Here is a 25175-nt window from a genome sequence, read left to right as displayed (position 1 = left end):
TATCATCATCATCATTCCACCCTCCACTGTAAGGTCCCAGGGCAGGTTAAGGCAATATAAATGAAAAGTTTAAAACCAATTAAACCTATTTAACTCATTCATTCCCACAGCAGGACCTCCTAATTTTCATGTAGATGGGTTTGAAGAGGGATTACACCCATTTATGGAAGAGGAAAATGTATTGGCAGGTAGTAGTTTTTACACGGTCTGTAGCAGTATAACTCCGGAAGGCAGACTCAGGGCAGGCAAATGACAGGGACTTCCCTCAAGTAATTTGGTTCGCACCATTAGAAATCAGGTGCTAGACCCATAATATGATTCAGCAGGGATCTCCTTATAAGCAGAGACTGTAAGACAGGTCTTTGGATCATTTCTAGAGGAGCCAATAATGTTTGGTTCCCAGTAAATCAGGGTGAATTAAAATGAGCTTCATGGCCAAGGTACGAATATAGAGGGTTAGGAAAGTGTTATTATTGCAAGTCACATTGGTTTTTCATCTATTTCCTTTATTCCATGCTTTTCCTTTTGTAGTGTGCAGCATGGCTCATTTACTTAAGCCAGCCGCATTGTGTTGCTCAAATCTTTCTTGTACATGGCCATCTGCAGCACAGGGACGGCTCTTTGGTTGGGGGTAATAAAGTTTTGATGACCCCCCTTCATTCTTCCTTTTTTTTAAAAAAAAAAGTGTTCTGCTGCTTTTCTGGGCACAGTCCAACTTTCTCAACATCAGTAGTGCTTTTAGATCCATTTAATGCCAGCATAACCTTTAAATCTGCTATGGCACGGAGTAAATGCAGCAATGGTTCTTTGTCCTGTGCAGACACACATTAACCAAATTCAACAGTGTGGCTTAGCCCAGCATAGGTTCACAGGGTAGCATGATAAAAATGACACTTGTTGAATGTTTGCTATGCAGCTGTCCTCCTAGGCATAGATTCTACACCCGGGGAAATAAGAGAAAGCAGCTAATTTGATGGTTCTCATGAGGCAACAGGTTGTAGTGCAATGCCTTGCCATTCCAGGTGTGTTCCGAGAGGTGTTATGATAGCCATCTTCAGGTATCTGAAGGGCTGTCACCTGGAAGATGGAGCAAGCTTGTTTTCTCCTGCTCTGGAGGCAGGAGAATGGAATCAAACCAATTGATTCAAGTTAGGAGATTCCCACTAAACATCAGGAAGAACTTTCTGGTGGTAAGAGCTGTTCGACAGCCTTTGAAAGGTGATGAACTCTCCTTCCTGGGAGGTTTTTAAGCAGAGGTTGGATGGCCATCTGCCAGAGAATTTTTAGCTGAGATTCCTTCACTTCAGTGGGTTGGACTAGATGACCCTTGGGTCCCTTCCAACTCAAAGATTCTGTGAACACACAAAACGATTTACCCTTTAGGAAATGCATTAGTGCTAGGGATTTAAGACAGGACTCTGCACATGCAAAATATGTTCTGTTATCAACAAGACGCACCACCTCCTCCACCTCAGGCAAATAGCAACAGGAAGATGCCTTCTACTGAATCAGATCTTTGGTTCTATCTAGCTCAGTATGCCAGCACTGACTGGCAGTGGCTCTCCAAGCTTTCAGAATGGAGACATTTCTAACTGCACCTGGGTAAGCTGAAATTTAGCCCCTGGCACCTGAAGTTAGAAGAATCAGATATAGCAGGTGACAGGAGCGACCTGTTGCTAACCTGACACCCTGGAGAGCTTCTGCCAATCAGAGTCGGCAGGCTGAGTTTAGACTGGCCGGTTTTAAGGCTGCTTCCTGAGGCCTTCCTGAAACATTATCAGGTGGCAGAAATGAATTGAGTTGAATGCAAAGTGCCCTGAGCTAGGTGCAGGAGTATTTAAACTGTGTTTGGGTGAAGGCTGGGCTTCCTTTCTGTGAAAATTCCTGCACAGCAGGGGGTTAGACCAGATGATTCTTTGATTCCCTCCCAACTCTGTAATTCTGTGATACTATGGTTCTCTGCAACATGGAGAAGCATCTCTGAAAGACAGCCTGCCCTCTGTTACCAAACCACCCTTGCAATTAATCAACTATTCACTTGATTTAAAAGACAGACGGCCCCTTCACTAGTGTGTGTGTGTGTGTGTGTGTGTGTGTGTGTGTGTGTGATGATGATGATGCTTTAAAGCACGTCCACCTAGCTCAATATTGCTTACTCAGGCTGGCAGCAACCCTCAAAGTTCTCAGACAGATCTGCTATCTTATTAATTGATTTCAATTTATGTACTGCTTGATTGTGCTGCTCTATAATGAAGCTACGGCCACTCACCCCCAGACCCCCAAAAAAGACCTAGGGAGGAAATAATTGTAGCACTATGACCCTCATTCCACCAGTGCAAGATTTTCAGTTGGCTGGGTGGAATGATTCTCCCCCTCTCCTCTCCTTACATGATGTTCTGGGGTTTCCCCCAACATCCTGAACCAATTGTGGGGGGGGGGGGGGGGGCATGGATGAAGAGAGAGGGAGAAAAGTCTCATTATGCTAATGGAAACCCTTGCATGTTCACAGTTCTCCAGTGTTTAAGCAGCTAGCTTGTTTTTCATTCTTGTTTTGATGCTGTTTACATTGTTAGACCCTTTGAGACTCTTTGGAGTGTGGGGGAAGGAGGTGCTTTGAAGTAAATCCATTCCTGCCAAGCCCAGAGTTAACTCGGATCCTGCATTCTCTCCTAGATCACCGATCTTTCAGACAAGTCTAAACTGAATTCTCCCCTCTTAGGCAAAGATCATAAGACGACCTGGCTGGTAGCCAGATTCTGCACCCAGATTTGTAGGCACAGATCATTCTCTAGAATAAAATAGCTCACTAGGGAAATGCTGAAGTTGCCCTTTCGGGCGCCTTGGGGTCAATTTTTTATGGTAGCCCAAATCTCAGTTGTATGGGTGCATGTATATATCTTAATTTTAACTCATGAGCTATTGCTGCAATCTGCTCCAATTGTATATTTTATCTTTATGAACGCTGTTTTTGTTGTGTGGGCTGGTCTTTGACCGTAATAAATTATCTATCTATCTATCTATCTATCTATCTATCTATCTATCTATCTCTCCTAGACAAAGGACGTTTGATGATGGCACAGATGGTCTCGGCTGCCTTTTGCCTCCTCCTCCTGTTTCTCCCCCTGAAATCCTGCCTCCCTTCAGAGTGGCCCAGGCCAGCTATGTCCCATCTGCTCCCCGTAAGCAGCCTGAGCTGGGAGCAGTGGCTTAGCCGCTCAGAGTGGGAAGACAACCCCCCAAGACCCCCGGCTGGTTCAGAAGAGGGACTCTTCCAAGACCAAAGATCTCCCGGGTCCTGCAAACCACCAGAGGCCAGATCGGGGTCCCGGCATCAGCAGCAGAGAGCTGAGCGGTCTGCCGGCTCCAGCAAAAGACGCGATGGCCGCCCAAACTCCCTAGACTTGACCTTTCACCTCCTCCGGGAGTTTCTGGAGATGTCCCGCGAAGAGAGACTGGCTCAGAAAGCTCGGAGTAACAAAATATTGCTGCATAATATTGGCAAGTGAACAGGGATTGAATGGAGGGACTGGGCATAACTGTAAAGCTTAACATTTATTCTTTCAATTGTGCAGTTCGGTGTTCTTTTTTTGGGGGGGGGGAATGATGTGATATCCCTTAATCTTGGGTCTGCTCTGTCAATTTCTCCTACACTTGTATGTGTTTGTGTGTGTTATATTGGATCCTTCTGCCCAGCAACAAAAGAGGACAATGTGTTTTGCTACAACTCCCAGAAAGTTTCTAATTCACATTGTTAATATACTTTCTATATAGTGCTGTCAATACACGCCAGCCCTCTTTGACAGAGGGGCATAAGTGAGGAAAGGGCAGTTTCCGGGCAAAAGGTGTTCCAAATTTGAGGTGGCAGAAGGAGTGGGGGGTATGAGTTGAGCAAGGCTAACAGGCTTCAAACATGAGTGAAAATGCTCTCCTAGAACGTCGTGCAGAGTTTTCTAGCGTTGCATTCGCAGGTACAACACAAAATTTGAAGTGCTTGTTCCAAAGGCAGGAAACCTGCAGAGGCTCATACAAAATTTTTTAAGAACTGAAAAGCCACAGCGGTTCTGCAAGCAGATTTTGGGCAAGAGTCAGGGGGAAACTAGTCTCCTGCTCTTTCCTGATAAGAAAGGAGGTCATTTTTTTTTATTTCAGATACAGTGTGGGGGGGGAATCTTTCCTGTGCTAGAACTCAGCTAGAAGCAGAGGTCCTTAAACTGTCCATCGTCAAGCCTGTAATTAAATCCTGCCAAAAATGTACAGCTTATTGAGTGTTCTTGGGGGTGGGGTGCTATAAGCATGTCTTGTATCTTTTCTACAGCTTTGGGATCATGAGGATGTGATCACGGCAAAACGTGTGTGTGTGTGTGTGTGTGTGTGTGTGTGTGTGTGTGTGTCTGTTCAGAGTGCCGAACACACTGCGGTCTTCTCTAGCCGATACCCAGCAGTTCACACCTCCTGATCCAAATGTGCCCTGCCTGATTTAGTCATGTACAGATGTTGTTATCTCTCAGTCTCCTAAAGCAACCACTGAAGTGTCCGGAATAAACTTTATTTTTTAATAAGGCTGCTTCCTTCTAGGGGTGGGGTCAAACACAGGTGGGGCCTTCGACCTCTGCAAATCACGGTTGTAAACAAATTCAACCGGTGGGGACGCACTTTGCACCATCCTGAATTTAATACTCCTCTTTGGAAAGCACCAAAGTGGAAGAGAATTGGGAGAATGTGGTGGGGGGAGGGGTGACAGTCAAAGGAGAGGAAATGGGAAAGCTGGGGAGTGCCAAGGGGGTGCTGTCCTTTTGAGTACGTGGTCTGGCTCACTTGCTTGAGCTCTGCACTGGCGCGTCTCCCTCCTTGCTGATCATGGAGTGGGTTAGGCCAACCGGTGTGCTGAGCGACAGATTCTCTTGAAGAGTGCAGTTGGACCTGATGGTTAAGAAAACACCAGGAGATCAAACACCAGGAGAACATGTATCAGGATGCAAGGGAGCATCTTGTGATGATATATGGAAAACTTCAAGGTGGAGAGAGGGTCAGGCAGTGGGTTTTAAACATCTGTGCTCTGGCTCAGACCCTAGTCTGGATTCTGGCCAGTCCAAAATGGATCCATCTGCAATAGCTTCATTCACTATCCAGAGCAGGGGTGGGGAACATTTTTCGAGGGCCACATTCCCTTATGGAGAACCTTCCAGGGGGCGCATGTGAGTGCAGGGAAGGGCCAGAGGTGAAAACAGGCATAGCAAGAGATATGCCTCTTACCTCATGCAGGAAGCTACATTCCAGCCATGCAAAAGCCAGATGTTTCTACATTCCTCTGCATCTCTCCACCTTCCACCCCAACAAACAAATGTCATTATCATAGGCAAAATCTCTCAAGGAGAAGCCAGAGTAATGGGATGAAGCATGGCCCAGGAAGAGCCTCAGGGGCCAAAGAAGCTCTGGAGGGCCACATTTGGTCCCCAAAGCTGAAGCTTCCAAAACCCTGCTCCAGATTCCTCCACTCCTTCCATTGACACAACCATCAATTCACAACCCTCCAGATATTACACACATTCTGCAGAGATGGCAGCATGGGGGTCTCAGAATGCCAGGCAGAAAGAGACCCCCTGATACTGCCCTGCATTCTCACTGCAACATTCAGAGACACTGAATCATGGACGTTGTGATCTTACGGTGGGAAGACTTCAAGCTTTGGGCACTGACGTTGCTTTCACTCAAACCCAGAGATGCACCAATCAAAGCCAAGTTTTGATGGCAGAAACTGAAGGAGAATTTTGAACCCAAGAACGGTGTAGCGGTCAGGGTGCTGGACTAGGACCTGGGAAAGCACGGTTCAAATCCCCACTCAGCCATGAGCCTTGCTGAGTGGCCTTGGCCAGTCAGTGCCTCTCAGCCTAACCTACCTCACAGGGCTGTTGTTGGGATTGGGGGGGGGGGGAAACATGCACGCCACCTAGAGCTCATTGGAGGAAAAGGTGGAATATAAATGATGCAATAAATAATTTGTTCTTAGGGCCAGAAATGAACTGCTCTCAAAGTCCTTTCCCCCCACCACTGACTTAATCATTTCAGCAGGATTTTTTTTGGGGGGAGGCATTTTATTGTTGCCACAGTTAAACAATTGGACACCAGAAACCCTTGTGGATCAAGTTCAAATCACTCAGATGTTCAGCCAGCAGATCCCAGTTGACCTTCCACCCACCCCTGACTTAAGGCTTCAGAAACAGCCATTCTTGTTCAGGTATGTCTCCCTTTCTCTGTTGCTCTAGTTACAGGTAGGTAGCCGTGTTGGTCTGCCATAGTCAAAACAAAATTAAAAAATTCCTTCCAGTAGCACCTTAGAGACCAACTAAGTTTGTTATTGGTATGAGCGTTCGTGTGCATGCACATTTCTTCAGATACACGCACACGAAAGCTCATACCAATAACAAACTTAGTTGGTCTCTAAGGTTCTACTGGAAGGAATTTTTTTATTTTCTCTGTTGTGTTTGTGTTGCTGGAGGAGAGTCCAATCTGATGACCTCCCTTCCATGCTCCCTTCCTGTATTTTAGCGACTGCACGAAAGAAAGCATGGAAACTGCCAGCGTGGAATGAGATGTCCTCCGGTTCCGTCCTCACCTCTGCACTAACTCTCCTTAATCATGTAGCCAAAGGGTAGTGGGGTTGAAGAAGCTGCTGAGGAGAGGTTCAGTAATCTCCTCGCTTCTCCATCTCTCAGCGGTGGGACTGGATTCAGGAGCCTGGGGAAAAGAGGGGGGTTCAAGGAGTTAAAAGCAGCTTCAAAGGACAAGGATGGAGGAAGAGAGCTTTGGAGTGTGCGCTTCTAGGAACATAGAGGCAATCAATGCATGCAGAGTACATAGATACCAAGAAATAAATAATAGTAGTAGTAGTAGTAGTAGTAGTAGTAGTAGTAGTAATTTATTTATACCAGACCATGTCATTACAGAGGAGGCAGGTTTAGTCGTTGTCTATTCCTGCCTCCGGGTCTGGTCCTGACCGGATGGATACTAGAATCAGCAAAGGATACCCACATGACCTGAAAGTGTTGCTGTGCAATGCCAGGTCAATGATTCATAAGACCACTGCCATCCATGACGTGGTCATGGATGGAGAACTTGACCTGGCATGTGTAACAGAGACTTGGTTGGATGAAGCAGATGGGCCTGTCCTTGCCGCTGCTTGTCCACCAGGTTTCTCTTACGCACAGCAACCCAGGTCATGTGGGCGGGGAGGGGGGGTTGCAGTGATTTTTAGGAAGTCATTAGTTTGCACCAGGCGTCCTATTGGGAAGACCCAGTTTTCTGAGTGCATGTTCTGGAAGTTGGGCAATAGGGGCAGTACAGGATTCCTTTTGGTGTACCGACCTCCCCGCTGCACCAAGGATTCCCTGCCCGAGCTGCTTCAGGTCGTGGCGGATGTTCTCCTGGAGACACCTAGCTTGGTCGTCCTAGGGGATTTTAACATCCATGCCAACACGACCTTACAAGGGGCCGCTCGGGACTTCATGGAAAGCATGGCCTCCATGGGGCTATCCCTGAATAAGTCTGGCCCAACCCATAGCCGTGGACATGCCTTGGACCTGGTGTTTACCTCTATGGATGTTGGTGATCTGACACTAAGTAAAAGCGAATCGAAAGAAGTGCCATGGTCAGATCACTTCCTGGTGCAACTGGACTTCTCTGCGACCCATCCCCTCTGCAGGGAGGTGGGACCAATTCGGATGGTCCGCCCCCACCACTTAATGGATCCAAATGGTTTCCAGAGAGTGGTAGGGGATGCTTTATCCCATGTTGATGGCCTTTCAGCTGATTCCCTGGTGGCCCGCTGGAATGTGGAGTTAACCAGGGCTATTGACTGTTTGGCTCCGAAGCGCCCTCTCCGATTGCATGGAGCCCGGACAGGCCCGTGGTTTTCCACGGATCTGAGGGCAATGAAACAATCGTTGAGATGGCTAGAGCGCCGGTGGCGGATAACTCATTCCGAATCTGACCGGACACAGATTAGAGCTCAACGTCGAGCCTACCAAGTGGCGATAGCGACGGCGAAGAAGACTTTCTTCACCGCCTCTATTGCATCTGCAGAAAACAGCAGCAGGAGACTTTTTCAGGTGGTTCACAATTTAGCGGAACCACCTGCAACATCGGGGCCCAGTACGGGCCACATGTTCTCCTGCAATGATTTTGCAAAGTTTTTTTCAGATAAAATTGCTCAGATTCGGGAAGAAGTAGACTCCACCGTGGAAGCAGGACCGGGGCGGGAGAGTGCTAGAGTTCTGTCTAGTCAAGTTGAGTGGGATCAGTTCCAATCTATTACCTCCGAGGATGTGGACAGGCTGCTTGGACGAGTGAAACCAACCACCTGTCTCCTGGATCCTTGCCCATCCTGGCTTATAAAAGCTAGCCGGGAAGGACTGGGCGATGGGCTTCGTGGGGTGGTGAATGCTTCCCTCCGTGAGGGAGCCTTCCCAGACCCGCTGAAAGAGGCGGTTATTAAACCGCTTCTTAAAAAACCATCTTTAGATGCGGCCACGATAGCCAACTATCGCCCAGTCTCAAATCTTCCATTCTTGGGCAAGGTGATTGAGCGAGTGGTTGCTGAACAACTCCAGGCACGCCTGGAAGAAGCAGACCATTTGGATCCCTTCCAATCGGGATTCAGGCCTCATCATGGGACTGAAACTGCCTTGGTCGCACTGGTTGATGATCTCCGGCGGGCTAGGGACAAAGGTGAGAGCTGTTTCCTAGTTCTGCTGGATCTCTCAGCGGCGTTTGATACCATCGACTATAGCATCCTTCTGGACCGTCTTGAGGGGCTGGGAGCTGGGGGCACTGTTATACAGTGGTTCCGCTCCTTCCTCCTGGGCCGTGTTCAGAAAGTGGTGGGGGGATGAGTGTTCAGACCCCTGGGCTCTCACTTGTGGGGTGCCTCAGGGTTCTGTCCTCTCCCCATGCTTTTCAACATTTACATGCAGCCGCTGGGAGAGATCATCAGGAGGTTTGGGCTGGGTGTTCATCAGTATGCGGATGATACCCAGCTCTACCTCTCTTTTAAATCAGAACCAGTGAAGGCGGTGAAGGTCCTGCGTGAGTGTCTGGAGGCGGTTGGAAGATGGATGGCGGCTAACAGATTGAGGTTGAATCCTGACAAGACAGAAGGACTGTTTTGGGGGGACAGGAGGCAGGCAGGTGTGGAGGATTCCCTGGTCCTGAATGGGGTAACTGTGCCCCTGAAGGACCAGGTGCGCAGCCTGGGAGTCATTTTGGACTCACAGCTGTCCATGGAGGCGCAGGTCAAATCTGTGTCCAGGGCAGCTGTTTACCAGCTCCATCTGGTACGTAGGCTGAGACCCTATCTGCTTGCGAACTGTCTCGCCAGAGTGGTGCATGCTCTGGTTATCTCCCGCTTGGACTACTGCAATGCACTCTACGTGGAGCTACCTTTGAAGGTGACTCGGAAACTACAACTAATCCAGAATGCGGCAGCTAGACTGGTGACTGGGGGCGGCCGCCGAGACCATATAACACTGGTCTTGAAAGACCTACATTGGCTCCCAGTACATTTCCGAGCACAATTCAAAGTGTTGGTGCTGACCTTTAAAGCCCTAAACGGCCTCGGTCCAGTATACTGTTCAGGGAAGTTTTTAACGTGTGATATTTTACTGTATTTTTGGTTTTTATGGAAGCCGCCCAGAGTGGCTGGGGAGGCCCAGCCAGATGGGCGGGGTATAAATAATAAATTATTATTATTATTATTATTATTATTATTATTATTATTATTATTATTATACCCCACCCATCTGGCTGGAGGCTCCCAACAGAATATTAAAAAGGCAATAAAAATCAGTCATTAAAAACTTCCCTAAACAGGGCTGCCTTCAGATGTCTTCTAAGAGTCAGATAGTTGCTTATTTCCTTGACATCTGATGGGAGGGCGTTCCACAGGGTGGGTGCCACTACTGAGAAGGCCCTCTGCCTGGTTCCTGTAACCTCACTTCTCACAGTGAGGGAACTGCCAGAAGGCCCTTGGCACTGGACCTCTGTGTCCGGGCTGAACGATGGGGGGTGGAGACGCTCCTTCAGATATTCTGGGCCGAGGCTGTTCAGGGCTTTAAGGTCAGCACCAACACTTTGAATTGCGCTTGGAAAGAAGAGCCCGGATGCTGGATCAGGCCAAAAGCCCAATCTAGTCCAGCAGCCATTTCACACAGCAGCCAACCAGGTGCCTATAGGAACCCACAAACAGGAGCTGAAGGCAACAGCATTCTTTCCACTCTTGGAATACCTGTCATGCAGGTAACATGTTTCAAAGGACACCCGGCACCATCCTCTGGGCTCATCGACCCAGGTGCAAACACCTTCAGAAACTGAGCTTCCCTCTTAGCCCCAGCTCCTACCTCAGTGAAAGCTCTCGCAGATGAAACGTGTGGCTCATACTTGAGGTATTGTTAAGCGAGGAAGGACAGAACAAGAAGAGCTAAGAATAGACTCGCCAAGAGTCCGTTGCAAGGCTAGACGGCCCAGGCAGCTCTTTGAAGCAAGCAAAGGGAGGGAAGAGTTTAATCATCGCTGCGAGAGGCATCTCAATGGGGTCTGGAGGAGCAGAAGGGCACCCGCCCCGCATGCAATTATGGGCACCGTTCTAGGACACCTGCTCCCTGTTGCTAATATATAACAGCCAAATAAATGCCCCGCTTCAACAATGCCTGCTGGAGGAAGAGAGTAGAGAGAGCTGTTCTCAGAAGCAAGGCAACTTTGCACTTGCTTTGCGGAAGCCAAGCCGTGGCTTGATCATTTAACCCAGTGGTTCTCAAACAGTGTACCGTGGCACCTTGGGGTGCCTTGAATGGTGGTCAGGGGTGCTGTGGGCAACACTGGCGCCTGACTGTCTTTCCTTCCCTTCCCTCCCTCTTGCGTCTCTGCCTCCCAAAGGCTTGCACAGCTGTTTGTTGCTGCAGCCCTGGCTACAAGCTCCCCAGGTGAATAGTGCATCTGGGGCTGGCCAGGGAGTGCTTCCCAGGCCCCTGTGGGGCAGTGTGAGGAGGCACCTCTCTGTGGGGCAGTGGGGGCAGCTCAGAGGCCAGGGGCAGCAGCTGCAGCTGTTCAGAGGACTCCCAAGGAAAGGGGAGAGGACAGGACGCTGAGGGAAAGCTCCACAAGGGAGGGTGTTTGAAAAAGGGTGAGGGGCTGCCAGCTCTGCAGGCAAGGGGTGACATAACTGGGTTCCTGAGCCCCACAGGGGCCACAGAAAGAATGTAGTTGGTCAAAGGAGCCATGGACTCAAAAAGACTGATTTAACCCTTCCCACTGCCACAGCTTGGGGACGCAGGTGGCGCTGTGGGTTAAACCACAGAGCCTAGGACTTGCAGATCAGAAGGTCAGCAGTTTGAATCCCCGCAATGGGGTGAGCTCCCATTGCTCTGTCCCTGCTCCTGCCAACCCAGCAGTTTGAAAGCACATCAAAGTGCAAGTAGATAAATAGGTACCGCTCCAGTGGGAAGGTAAACGGTGTTTCCGTGTGCTGCTCTTGTTCACCATTAGGTCCAGTCGTGGCCGACTCTGGGGTTGCGGCGCTCATCTCACTTTATTGGCCGAGGGAGCCGGCGTACAGCTTTCGGGTCATGTGGCCAGCATGACTAAGCCGCTTCTGGCGAACCAGAGCAGCGCACGGAAATGCTGTTTACCTTCCCGCCAGATTTATTTACTTGCACTTTGAGGTGCTTTCGAACTGCTAGGTTGGCAGGAGCAGGGACCGAGCAATGGGAGCTCACCCCGTCACGGGGATTCGAAGCACCTACCATATGATCGGCAAGCCCTAGGCTCTGTGGTTTAACCCACAGCGCCACCCGTGTCCCTTTTATCTTGGTGTGTATTTTACTTTAAAAGAAAGACAAAGGGTGGGGGAGATGAGGAGAGGCAGGTGGAAGAGACTTAAGACTGATGCGTATACAGAAAGAGGAAAGCTTCTCTCTCTCATTCTCGTATATCTGGGGACATCCAATGAGGATGAATGGTGGAAGGTCCACAGTTGAACAGGAACCAACAGTTCTGAGCCTGGCTAGACTCCTCCCACCCAAGGAGAGCCATGCCAGTTGAGAATGAATCATAGAATCATAGAATCATAGAATCATAGAGTTGGAAGAGACCACAAGGGCCATCGAGTCCAACCCCCTGCCAAGCAGGAAATGCTTACGGCTTCCCCACAAAATGAGCAGAGAAAGTTGGGTAACATGACAACCAACACAAGTCTAGCTTCATGTTGCCACTGACCTGGCTGGTGGCAGGTGCCATGCTGTTCAGAAGATGGGCGTGACCAGCTTCGCATTCCCTACCATTGCCCAGGCCTCTGCTCTCCTCGGTCTCTGCTGAGCCGTCCGTGGTGCTGAAGGCTTCGCCAGAGGCTACCTCCACTTTGGGCTGCCCCATGTCTTGGCTGAGCACATTACCCTGTAAATCGCATTCTGGCAAGGTTGCAGGGGGACTGGAGCCGGTCAGATGGAGCTCTGCATCCAGCTGACTCCGAAAGAAAGAAAAAATCAGGAGAAGATGAAAGGCTACAATGAAACCTAAGCTTCTGCCCAACTCTTGAGTTCAAAAGACTCTGCAAAACCTTTAAAAACAATTACACAGCTCATTAAACAAGTTCGATTTTTACTCTTTAGCCATCTCATTTTAAAAACTCAAAGGGAAACAAAATGAATTGTTGTGATAATTGCCTGTATATGCCATCATTTGCCTCTTTCATTTGGTCATGCTGTTCTGTTTCCTTTCAAATGAGAAAGACGGGCAAGGGGGAACCATTTTTGGCTTGAGGGTCACGTTGCTTTCTGGTCAATGTTCTAAGAGCCGCATGGCAGTGGTGGAAGGGGCCGGAGGCAAATTGGGTGGAGCAAAAAAGTTTATTTTTTTTTATCTATGCACACTCACACATCCACATACCCCTATCCTCCATCTAGGCAAAAATACTCAGGATGTGAAGCAGAGCCATTGAGGGGTGAGGCCTGGCCTGGGAAGAGTTCTGAGGACCAAACAGAGAGGACTATAGGGCCACATTGGACCCCCAGGCCTGAAATTTCCCACACCTGTCCTAAGGGACAGTACTGCAAAGACATGGAATGCAATGGATTGACACCATGGGAAGATGAGGGAAGGGTGGAGGGCAACTTAACTCAAGCTCCTTCTGTGTAAGGAGGTCTCTGGCATTTTTTCCAGGTTGTAACAGAGGCCATTTGCTGCAGGGCCACCACCTCAAAGTGGAAACTGGATTTTTTTTTGTTTCAGAAGGTGGAGCACAGATGAAGGTAACAGCCCTGCCTTCCTATGCTCCTTAGCTCTTATGAACCCTGGTCCATCTAGTTTTGTCTTGTCCACAATGTGTGGTCCTCCAGGACTGCAGAGAGGGTCTTTCTTGGTCCTACCTGGTGATGCCAGGAATTGAACCTGGACCTTCTACATGCAAAGTGGATGCTCTGCCACTGAACGATGATGGTCTTTCCCTGTAAGGGGAGAACTCAGAAGCTTTTTAAAGCTTCTGAAATATAGAGTGTGCTCATTCCGTAAAGGAGCAGTCCTTGCTTCACTTTAGGGGCATGGGGAATTAGAGGAAGGTCTAGTGACATGAGCCTCTGCATGACTTAAGAACAGGGAAGGGGGACATATGTCCTTCCAAATGTTTGGTGGACCCCCATCAGTGCCAGTCAACATGGTCAGAGGTTGTGGGACCTATAACTTGACCACACCTGGGGTGCACTGGTTCATTATCCCTACCTTGAGATGTCAGAACAAAATGCCATGGAAAACTTGTGGGATGTAATCCATTGGTAGAGTCAAATGCAAAATTCCTTATTTCCTTAGAGTGGGCACAGGCAGGGGGACATCCAGTCAGGGTAACTTCCTGTTCCACTGGTCTGGAGCTTCCTCCCCCTGCATGTGACCTGGGAGATGGACGTGGCTCTGGCTGACTCCACAAAAGAGCCGAGTCATGCATTTTCTCAGTCTTGAAGTTGTCTTGTTCCAGTGTTGTCTTAATGTAAATTCTGCTGTCTGCTGGATCTCAGCCAGCAGCACATGAGTTCAGTTTCCATATGAGATGAACTCACACTTTGCTGTGTAACCACTAAGTAAAGCCTGCCTTTCAGGGATCAAATTGTGAACTGAAATGTGAGTAAACTTTTTGTTACTTTGCTCAGAAAGACTCTAGCATCTTTATTCTTTTAAGAGGGATCAAAAGGGAAATGGACTGCAAGAAGATCAAACCTATCCATTCTTAAGGAAATCAGCCCTGAGTGCTCACTGGAAGGACAGATCGTGAAGCTGAGGCTCCAAGACTTTGGCCACCTCATGAGAAGAGAAGACTCCCTGGAAAAGACCCTGATGTTGGGAAAGATGGAGGGCACAAGGAGAAGGGGATGACAGAGGACAAGATGGTAGGACAGTGCCATATGGAACTGACGGAAAGGTCTGGCAGAATCCAAAGCCAGGGAGAGGAGATAGTGGAAGATTACTGGAAAATTTAAAGTGTTTATTTAGAAATTTTGTTAAAGTAATGACTATTAGAAAAATGGTGGAATGATATTTTATGGATTTAGCAGAAATGCTATAAGAAGGTAATAAGTAATTTACCTTTAATGGGAAATAAGGTTAAAGAATATGTTATTTATAATACAGTATGACAGAAGATAGAGAAAGATGGAAAGGATTTGCTGAAACAAGTACTAGAAGTGGGATACAAGAAGGGAGGTGTGAGGAAGTCGAGGATTCAAGGGAATGAAGGACAGAGTATGGAAAAGGAGGGATGTTTTTAAATTGTTTTTGTCTTGCTTTGTTTATGTGTTTAGTTTAATGGGTTTAGGGTGGGTTTGTATTGTTTATATATTGTATTGTTTTTGTTTTTTCTTGTCTTTTTTCTTTTTTTCTTTTCTCTCTTTCTTCCTATCTTTAACATTCCCACAAATGTGATTCTATCCAGTGGCATAGCGTGGGGGGTGCCAGGGGTGCCGGCCGCACCGGGCGCAACATCTGGGGGGCGCGAGTCCAGAGGGAAGGGACAAGTTCCTTCCTCCGCCGGGCTCCCCGCCGCCACCGCCAGCCTTGCGCCCTAGCGCGCGCGCGCCCCCCGCCGCCGCTGCGGCTGCGCTCCACTCACTGCTCGCAGGAGGAGCAGCCGCTGCAGCAGCGCCAACACCGCCACCGACGCCTGGCCGGGCACAGGCAGCCTCCGCACCCCGACGCCGACGCCATCCCCTCGGCCCAGCCACAGGCGGCGGCTGCTTCTGCCGACTGGGAGGGAGGAGAGCTCCGAGGGGCCTAGCCGTGCCCTGCGCTCCCCAAAACCCTCCGAGAGGAAGCCGGCGGGCGGGCGAGGGTCTCCTGGCAGAAGGGGGTGCCGCTGGCTCCAGCTCTCAGTGCAAGTCTCAGCCGCGGGGGGGGGGGCGAGGACGGAGCACAGCTGGAAGCCCCCGGACCCGCCGGGAGGAGGAGAGGCGCTCGCCAAGCCCGGATCTGGAGCTCCACCTACAGCCCAAGGAGGGGGGGCAGGGAGGCGCCCGAGGGGAGGGGGCTTCGGCTGCCTCGGCCCACGGGGGCTCCGCAAATAATAAATTTAATAAATTCCTGCTGAGCCTTTGGGGGGTCCTTGGCTCCTTCGCTCGCCCCCAGCCCCATTGGCGTAGCGTGGGGGGGTGCAGGGGGGCCGGGCGCAACATCTGGGGCGCGCGTGCTCGCACTCGAGTGCTAAAATCCACGGGTTAGGGGGCGCAAATTACTTGCCTTGCCCCGGGTGCTGACAACCCACGCTAGGCCACTGATTCTATCAATCCTAACCCTTTAAGAGAAAAGCAAAAATGCTGCAGGTCAAGCACACAGCCCAAGGAGACAGAGGAGTCTGAACCTCCCAAGTCGCCCTTCTTGCCTCCCGAGGGCAGCCCCACTTTGCACTTAAGAAACCTAGACCTGGATCTCACCTGCTGGCCACCCCATAAATTGTCCTCTTTGCCAGCCAGGCCTTCTGTCCCAGCCTGTGGCGTAGCTTTCACCCCACTGCTCAGCGTCTCGTTTGTCGTTGGGGCTCTTCCCTGAGCCTGCTCTTCCTTTCCAGGAGTGAAGAAGTCCTCAGGGTCCTCTCGTCCCTCGCCAGCCGCTGCCCCGTACTCTGCCAAAGCATCTTCAGCCTCGGTAGAGGCGCCATCTTCTTCCGCCATTGGCTCAGACTCTTCTTCAACTAGAAAGGGGATTTTTAAAAAAGGCAGCATGAAGGTTAAGGCGCTGGTGGCACACAGTGGTTGCACAGAAGTACTCCTGTTGGGATTTTTACCTATCCGAGCTGCTCCAGCAAGTGGTACTATGATTTGTATACATCATGTGAGTGTCTGAGACAGCATGAGAAAGGAAGTCTGTATTATCTCTTCCTTCTGAGTGCTATTGGAAGTTGGTTTCACTTCTGTGTGTGTCGCGGTTCTGTACTGGTGTTCAGAGAGCACAGATGTACTGATGGAGTCTCTGTATACAGTCATACCTCAGGTTAGATGTGCTTCAGGTTGAGCGTTTTCAAGTTACGCTCTGCAGCAACCCAGAAGTAACGGAACACGTTACTTCTGGGTTTCGCTACTCGCACATGCGCAGACACTCAAAATGACATCATGCGCATGCGCAGAAGTGGCAAAATGCGGCCCGCGCATGCGCAGACGCGCTGTCGCGTCTTACGTTTTACTCAGGATGCGAACGGGGCTCCAGAATGGATCCCGTTCGCATCCAGAGGTACCACTGTATAAGACTGTAAATAAAGTAGTTTTAGAACTACAATTGAGTTTTTCGTCTGCTATGATATACCAGAAGACTGGCGTGCTCTTTTCAGGAGAGAAGGGTTGCTTATTACCAGCCGCTCTGGACTGAAGAAGATTTGCAGCCAGAGGGAGCCACCGGGGAATGCTCTGGAGACTTGGGAAGTTTGCAGCCCTCCCAGGGCATTTTTCCAACAGTCCCAATGCTCTACACCCCAAACACTCTTGGACTGCAACTGCCATCGTCACTGACTATTGGCCATGGTGGCAGGAGCCGTTGTTCAACATCCTCTGGAGGGCACAAAATTAGCCACTGCAATCTGAAGACTGCTTTTGACTTGCTGTGCAGACCTAGATATCTGGATCCACAGGCTCCATCAAAATCCCAGAGTGGACTTTGGACTCCAGAAGAGGAACTCTTGATCCATCCCTACTTCTGGTTTCATGCACTTGGGTTTTATTGCATATTGAGTATTCATATTCACTTTGGAACTTCCTGCCTATTGACATGGGGCTTCACTGTACAGTCAAACCTTGGTTCCCGAACGGCTTAATTGCCGAACAAATCAGCTCCTGAATGCCACAAACCCAGAAGTAAGTGTTCTGGTTTGTCAACATTTTTCAGAAGCCGAACCTCCGACATGGCTTCTGCTTGAGTTCCTGCAGCCAATCGGAAGCCACGCCTTGGTTGTTGAATAGTTTCGGGAGTCAAACCAACTCCTGGAACGGATTAAGTTCAAGAACCAAGGTACCACTGTACTCTTTTCTGCACCTGCTAAAAACACTTTTGTTTACCCAGATATGTAGAATGTTTACATGTGTTTTAATCTGTTTTTAGCTTATCAGTCTTAATTATTTTGGAATGTTTTAAACAGCTTTTTTAAAACCATGTTTACTGATAAGTTTATTGTTTTATTCTTTTTTTGTAAACCTCTTTTATTATTATTATTTTGTTATAATGAAGTGGTGTGTAAATTTTATGAACTAAGTAAGTAAAAATAAATGCACAGGGTTGTTTTTAATGAAGAGTGAGCTAATAATAATAAAATTGTGAAATCAGTCAATCAAATCCTGATTCAAATCCTTCAATAACTTGAATGGGGGCACCCAGGGGTGCTTCCCTCCCCACCTTTGATAAAATCCAGCTGGTAGAGAAGTCGTTCTTCTGCATTGAAGTCGACTGTGTAGTGATCCATGTTGTCATAGCCTGACTCCAGCTTCTCAGGTTTGCAGCTGTGGGACATCTCAGAAATCCTGCAGGAGGGAAAGCAATCACAGGTCGCAGGTGGAGAGCTTCCATCTTTTCAAACCCGAAAACTCGAGAGGGGAGGAAGGAAGAAGGTAGATATGCAGAGGCAATAAGGCAAGGAATGATACTTACTTCTGGATGAGAACTTTGGCATTCTGATGTGGGAGGAGAAAGGACACAAGTGGAAAGAATCGGGATTTGTTAAGAGCAGATGACAAAGTAAGAGGAGAGTCATCCCTCATTTCTACGTCCGTGAGCCAACTCTGTGTGAGAAAACACTTGACTGCAATAGCTAACAAAGGTAAAGGTAAAGGGACCCCTGACCATTAGGTCCAGTTGTGACCGACTCTGGGGTTGCGGTGCTCATCTTGCTTTACTGGCTGAGGGAGCCGGTGTACAGCTTTGGGGTCATGTGGTTCATGACTAAGCCGCTTCTGGCGAACCAGAGCAGCGCACAGAAACGCTGTTTACCTTCCCACTGGAGTGGTACCTATTTATCTACTTGCACTTTGACGTGCTTTCAAACTGCTAGGTCAGCAGGAGCTGGGACCGAGCAATGGGAGCTCACCCTGTCACGGGGATTCAAACCACCAACCTTTTAATCGGCAAGTCCTAGGCTCTGTGGTTTAACCCACAGCGCCACCCGCGCCCCTCAATAGCTAATAATACCTGGCTAAATCTCAGAAGGTGGCCAGTGAGGACATGAACGTATAGAGGTGCCTGGCTTGCTGAAGCAGACCTCTGGGTTCATCAAGATCAGCACACCAGTGGTTCTCAGACTTTTCCCCCCTGGGCCACACTTTCAGGATTTTGCTATTGCTGCACCGAAATTCTTATTGATAAGAAATACGTTGGAAAACAAAAAGAAACAACTCCTTGATTTATATAACACAGAACACAACTATTTTATAAAATGATCATGGGACCACATTATAAAGGAGAAAAGGATGCAGCTGCGTAAGAATGCTCATCCTTCCCAAAATATAATTATAAACAAGCCTCCTACATATGTAACTTAAGTACATGTAAAAACTCAATGAGGGGCGTGCACTTGCTTTTGCCGCATAATCTCGTTTATATTAGGCCTAATTTGAGACAAACTTTCATCTTCTCATCAATACAAAGAAGCCTTTCTCTTTTCTGATCTTTTGTATTTGCCAGAGTTGAAAATCCCCATTGATAGTGATATGTCGTGGAGAACTGCAAGAGAATGCTCTTGAAAACAGAGGCACGGATACTGTTTCTGGTTGTATAGCCAAACAAAATTGTTTTGATTCTATATGTCAGGGAACTGCCATCAGTGTCCGAGGGAGAGAGCAAGCTCCAGAGGGATCCCAGAGAGCGTCCCGGGAGTGGGAGAGGCAGCCCGTCTTCTGGGGAAGAGAATCAGCGTAGCTCCAGTGGAGAAGGGGGGCAGATGGGGGAATCGGCGAGGCGGTCCCATGACTCCTTGCCGGGGACCAGCGGGGAGAGTAGAGGTCCTCCGCTGCCTACGCCCTCCTTGCGCAGAAGGCTTCCGCGCAGGGAGAGTAGGAGGAGACTTGGCGTCAAAGAGCTTCTTTGCTGGAAGAAGTTTAAGAAATGCCCACTGACGGATTCTGCCAGTGATTGAGACAGCCACGGGTGAGTGGCTGCCTGGACAGAAAAGGTTCACTCAGGCAACCCAGCCAGAGGTTGGGACAAACTTACGCACAAGCAACCCCTAGAACCATTACACTATACTACACAAGCAATCGTTTTTTCAGCAGGGGGTTACATTCTGGACCCGTGGGGGGGGGGTCTACATAAAGCATTCCATTCTGTTCTGTCCTTTCCATGACATTTTGGGGTCACTTCTGGGTTCAGTGTGCGTGCGTTATCGCGCATTAATCAGACGCATCTTAATTGGCCGTTGCCTGTATACACTACACTGAAATGTTTCAATGTTTATTTCTTTGTCCTTGGATCTTCCTGTTACGCTCGTCATCCTCTCCTGTACCCCACCCTTTGAGAACCCCTAGTCTGCACTGACCACCAGCAGCAATCTGGGTTTGCAAGCACAGAACCTTTCCCAGAGACTCCAGGGACTGGACCAGGGCTGGATTTAGGTGTGATGAGGCCCTAAGCTACTGAAGGGAATGGGGCCCTTTATATGTCCAGCTGTCCATTGTCAACAACAAATTGTCGCTGTTTTCTGTGTTGAATATATGCTATATGGTAATTTATGGACCTGATAGGTATCTAAAGCCATTTGCACGTGTTGCCGTGCAACCAGTCCATGCAGAATGTAGGCACCCTATATAGAGAAATGAGCAAACCAGTGATATTTTAGGGAGCAGGCTAGCAGGCGGGGCCCATTAATTACATCATAGGAGCCTACACAACACAAAACACTGTTGGTGTATGTAAGTTTTATTTTATTTGTTTTTTATCTTATACAGTGCTACCTTGGTTTAAGAACAGCTTGGTTTATGAACAACTTGGATTAAGAACGCTGCAAACCCAGAAGTAGGTGTTTTGGTTTGTGAACTTTGCCTTGGAAGCAGAACATGTTCCGCTTCCTGTTGAGTGTGTTCCATGTGTAAATTGAGTCCTCTGCTGCTATGGGAAAGCATGCCTTGGTTTAAGAACACTTTGGTTTAAGAACGGACTTCCAGAATGGATTAAGTTCATAAAGCAAGGTACCACTGTATTTTGAAAATGTACATCCAGGGTTGTTGTTTTTTTCTTTAAATTTTTTTGGGGCCCCCAAGAGAATGGGGCCCTAAGCTTTAGCTTGTTTAGCTTGTGCATAAATCCAGCACTGGACTGGACTCCTGTAACTACCTGCAGAAAAGCTCTGTCACAGAGCCAGGGTCCCATCCTTACCTTTGTAGCTATAGGCTCATACTGTTGCCTCACCCCCAAGTCATACCATTGCTCCATGTAGCTCTGTATTGTCTACATCAGGCAGAGGGGAGACCTGTGAGGCTCTCTCCCCCGCCCTCACAACAAACCCTCTCCAGCCTAGGGAGACTTGCTTTTCTCTTTGCAAAGGAAAAGTAGGCTATCTATATTAATTGCTGCTGCTTTAGAAGCTGGTTGTGATTCCAAATCTAAGAAATGTTCTCAGATTCTTACCCACACACAACATCTTGTGAGTCACCCTGAGCTCCCTTTGGGAGGAAGGAGGGCAGGCTATGAAATCGGTGAAAGAAATCAATCCAGTAAAATAATCTCTGAGCCATTGGCTGTGCTGGCTGGCACTGAAAGGAGCTGGGAATTGAAGAGCTTTTGGACAAAGGGTGTGTTCTACCACTGCTCTATGGCTTTTCCCCAAGGTCTGAGCAAGATTTTAACTCGTCACTTAGGGACGGCTTGATTCCCCTCCATAGCTGTTTGTGCCTTCCTACCAGGAGGGAACCCCAACAAATCGTGCAAAACTTGCAAATATGGGCTTAGTTTGTGTAATGTGTACAGGTCCCCCAATTCAGCTTCCTTGGGCTACTTAAATACAATGTTAGGTAAAGGTAAAGGGACCCCTGACCATTAGGTCCAGTCGTGGCCGACTCTGGGGTTGCGGCGCTCATCTTGCTTTATTGGCCGAGGGAGCTTCCGGGTCACGTGGCCAGCATGACTAAGCCGCTTCTGGCGAACCAGAGCAGCGCACAGAAACGCCATTTACCTTCCCACAGGAGTGGTACCTATTTATCTACTTGCACTTTGACGTGCTTTCGAACTGCTAGGTTGGCAGGAGCAGGGACCGAGCAACGGGAGCTCACCCCATCACAGGGATTAGAAGCGCCAACCTTCTTATCAGCAAGTCCTAGGCTCTGTGGTTTAACCTACAGCACCACCCGCATCCCAAATACAATGTCAGGGTTTCTTTAAATCAGGTTCATTGCACTTGCAGAAGGAAAACTGCTCCAGCAGCCACATCTGGGGCAATACTGATGAGCTGTTCCCATTGCCTTGAGTTTCACAGGTCCATCTCAGAACTTATTAGAATCTTAATACTGGAATGGATCCAAAAGTCCAGATACACCCAGCAACATGGAAATGCCATCCACATTAACAAAACGTCTCCTAAATTTCCCCTGTCTCAGACACTGGAGAGATGCTGCCAAGGAGTGTAGACAATACTGAACTGAATGGACCAATGTTCTGGCTCAATATAAGGCAGTTTCCTATGTTGCTAGGACATGTTTGAATGCTTGCCTACCAAAAGAGAGACTCTTCCTGCACAGAGAAAACCAGTTTTTCAGGGAGGTGGTTGCCTTACATCATGGCAAACTAAGGCCCGGGGGCCGGATCCAGACCAATCACCTTCTAAATCCAGCCCGTGGACGGTCTGGGAATCAGCGTGTTTTTACATGAGTAGAATGTGTCCTTTGGTTAAAAATGCATCTCTGGGTTATTTGTGGGGCATAGGAATTCGTTCATTATTTTTTTTCCCAAAAATATAGTCCGGCACCCCACAAGGTCTGAGGGACAGTGGACCGGCCCCCTGCTGAAAAAGTTTGCTGACCCTTGTCCTAGGACCTGTTTTGATTGCTTGCCTACACACACACACACACACACACACAGAGAGAGAGAGAGAGAGAGAGAGAGAGAGAGAGAGAGAGAGAGAGAGAGAGAGAGACTCTTCCTGCACATAGAAACCCAGTTTTTCAGGGAAATGGTTGCCTCCTTACATGCTACATTTCTTTCAACAGGGAGCTGTTTTTGTGGGACAGCATTCAAACACTTGTAGTCAGAAGTGAAGCTCAGGAAGACCTGCTCCACTCCAAGGACTCATCTATACAGCTGCAAACGTTTCAAGTGTTTTTAAGTGCAATATACAATGTGAAACTAGATGGCGACGGTGAGCCTTATGGAAAATTCAAGAACATTTTCAGAACATTTTTTTATATGTGTGTCGATTGCACCCTTAGTCTACTGCCTTGTTTGTTGGATGGAGTGTGGAAGCAGAGTGGTTTTCGGTTACTTAACCTGCACAAATACAGCCATCTGTGGCTCCTCCATGGACTGCAAGGCTGTGTCCACCAGTTTGGAAGAAGAGTCAATATGGTCGCCACATGTTTTGCAGATAGATTTCAGGTGCTGGATCTTTTCCTCCTGCTCGTAGGTGATCCTCTGCAACATGATCTTCCGCCTCTCTTCCAAAATGGCGCACATGCGGTCAAACTTCTCGCACAGGGCCTGCTTCTGGGCTTTGCAGTTGTGCTGCTCAAAAAACGGGGGGGGGGGTTAGAAAGCTTAAACTGAAATTGGTCGCTTGGTACTAAAACGGTCCATGTCAGACTTAACAAAAGGTGGTTTGTCGTTCTGAGAACAGGTTCACATCTTCTGCACTCCCTCAAACCTCTTCCTATGGGCTTGAGATCCAAACCTCCCGCTCTTAGTTTTGAACTAACCACAGTTTCTGAGGGTGTTATGGAAACTCTAGAGCAAGTAAGTTCAAAGTTTGGACACCCCTGCTCTAGAGGATGTCCAGACTCAAGGAATGGTAATTTGTTCTAACGCCAGTTCATTGGAACATAAAGGTAAAGGGTAAAGGGACCCCTGACCATTAGGTCCTGTCATGGCCGACTCTGGGGTTGCGGCGCTCATCTCGCTTTATTGGATGAGGGAGCCAGCGTACAGCTTCCAGGTCATGTGGCCAGCATGACTAAGCCGCTTCTGGCGAACCAGAGCAGCATACGGAAACACCGATTACCTTCCCGCTGGAGCGGTACCTATTTATCTACTTGCACTTTGACGTGCTTTCGAACTGCTAGGTGGGCAGGAGCAGGGACTGAGCAACAGGAGCTCACCCCGTCGCGGGGATTTGAACCACCGACCTTCTGATCAGCAAGTTCTAGGCTCTGTGGTTTAACCCACAGCGCCACCTACGTCCCTTTGTTGGAACATACGTATAGGGAAAACATGGCTAGTTCAAAACTGAAACTTGTTTAGTTTATGCCCCTTGAGGAGGAGGAGGAGGAGGAGCAGGAAGAGAGGCCTCATTCTCCTAACTGCAAGCCACGGTCTGTTGTTATGTCTGAACCTGAGGGCACAAAAAGGAATATCGATCAAAATTATCAGCCTCACTCAGGAACCACTGGAAACCTTGACAGTACAAACAGCAGGGAACTGACTGTTTTACCTCTGATGACTAAAAACTGGGCTATATATATTCGTATCCAACTCATTCAATCCATATGCCATGGAACTTCACCCCTTTCTCCTCTCCCTATGCACACCCCATGCCCTCACCAAGTCTACGCCAATATATAGATATATAAAAACATAAAGGTAAAGGACAGTTAAGTCCATTCAAAGGTGACTTTGGGGTGCAGCGCTCATCTCGCTTTCAGGCCAAGGGAGCTAGCGTTTGTCCACAGACAGCTTTCTGGGTCGTGGGGCCAGCAAGACTAAACCGCTGCTGGTGCGACAAGACACCGTGACGGAAATCAGAGCGCATGGAAACGCCATTTACCTTCCCACCGCAGTGGTACCTATTTATCTACTTGCACTTTGGCGTGCTTTCAAACTGCTAGGTTGGCAGGAGCTGGGACAGAGCAATGGGAGTTCACCCCGTCGCAGGGATTCGAACCACCGACCTTCTGATCAGCAAGCCCAAGAGGCTCAGTGGTTTAGACCACAGCACCACCTGCTTCCCACCTAGAGATATATACACATGTCATACACAGTATATATACAGTCATACACAGGAAAAAATTGCTTATGATTTGGATAAAGGCTGAGGTCAACCTATCTAATAAATGTTTATACTGTTAATTTGGCTCCACAGCTTCTCTAAGGCAAAAAAAAAAAAAACTATAATGAGGGCAATATTTCTTACCTTTATCACATTTGAGCAAATTAACAATATTTATTCATCTCCTCTCCAAAACTGACTTTAAAAAAAAAAAAACTCCCTGCAGAAATAGGTGAGATACTTTTAAAACGATGACAGATTTCCTCCAGGAAAAAAGCTTGTTCTTTGCTTTTTTTCATACATAAAAAATCCATTAGCACCAGCAATTGTTTTTGTTTTTTTAAAAGTATATAAATCTCACCCACCTTCTCCCCCGAATCTATTCTGCTTAATTTCCTTGGTTTTTGACAGAAAGGCATTTACCTACAGTCAGTTGAGAAGGTGATATGAGGGAGGGGAAATTGCAAAGCTAACTCCCCCTCCCCACAGTATT

At 48.4% G+C, this 25175-nt stretch overlaps 1 protein-coding gene across 1 annotated transcript in view; it reads right to left on the bottom strand.

Annotated features, from left to right (window-relative positions):
* Window positions 1–4782: 4782 nt before the first annotated feature.
* Window positions 4783–25175, bottom strand: part of LOC308588050 (tripartite motif-containing protein 54-like) — a 38074-nt gene continuing 17681 nt past the window's right edge. The window contains exons 5-11 of the mRNA XM_081196244.1: window positions 22972–23205; window positions 18154–18176; window positions 17902–18026; window positions 15957–16213; window positions 12265–12507; window positions 6614–6735; window positions 4783–4920 (exon numbers count right to left, since the gene is read on the bottom strand). Of these exons, the coding sequence (XP_081052370.1) occupies window positions 6631–6735; window positions 12265–12507; window positions 15957–16213; window positions 17902–18026; window positions 18154–18176; window positions 22972–23205 (987 nt within the window). The 3' untranslated portion in view covers window positions 4783–4920; window positions 6614–6630. The remainder of the gene's footprint in view (window positions 4921–6613; window positions 6736–12264; window positions 12508–15956; window positions 16214–17901; window positions 18027–18153; window positions 18177–22971; window positions 23206–25175) is intronic.

Source organism: Podarcis bocagei (assembly GCF_964188305.1).
Source record: "Podarcis bocagei genome assembly, chromosome: 5".
Classification (NCBI taxonomy): Eukaryota; Metazoa; Chordata; class Lepidosauria; order Squamata; family Lacertidae; genus Podarcis; species Podarcis bocagei.
Note: the sequence above shows the minus strand (reverse complement) of the source record. Positions and strands in the feature narration are given on the sequence as shown.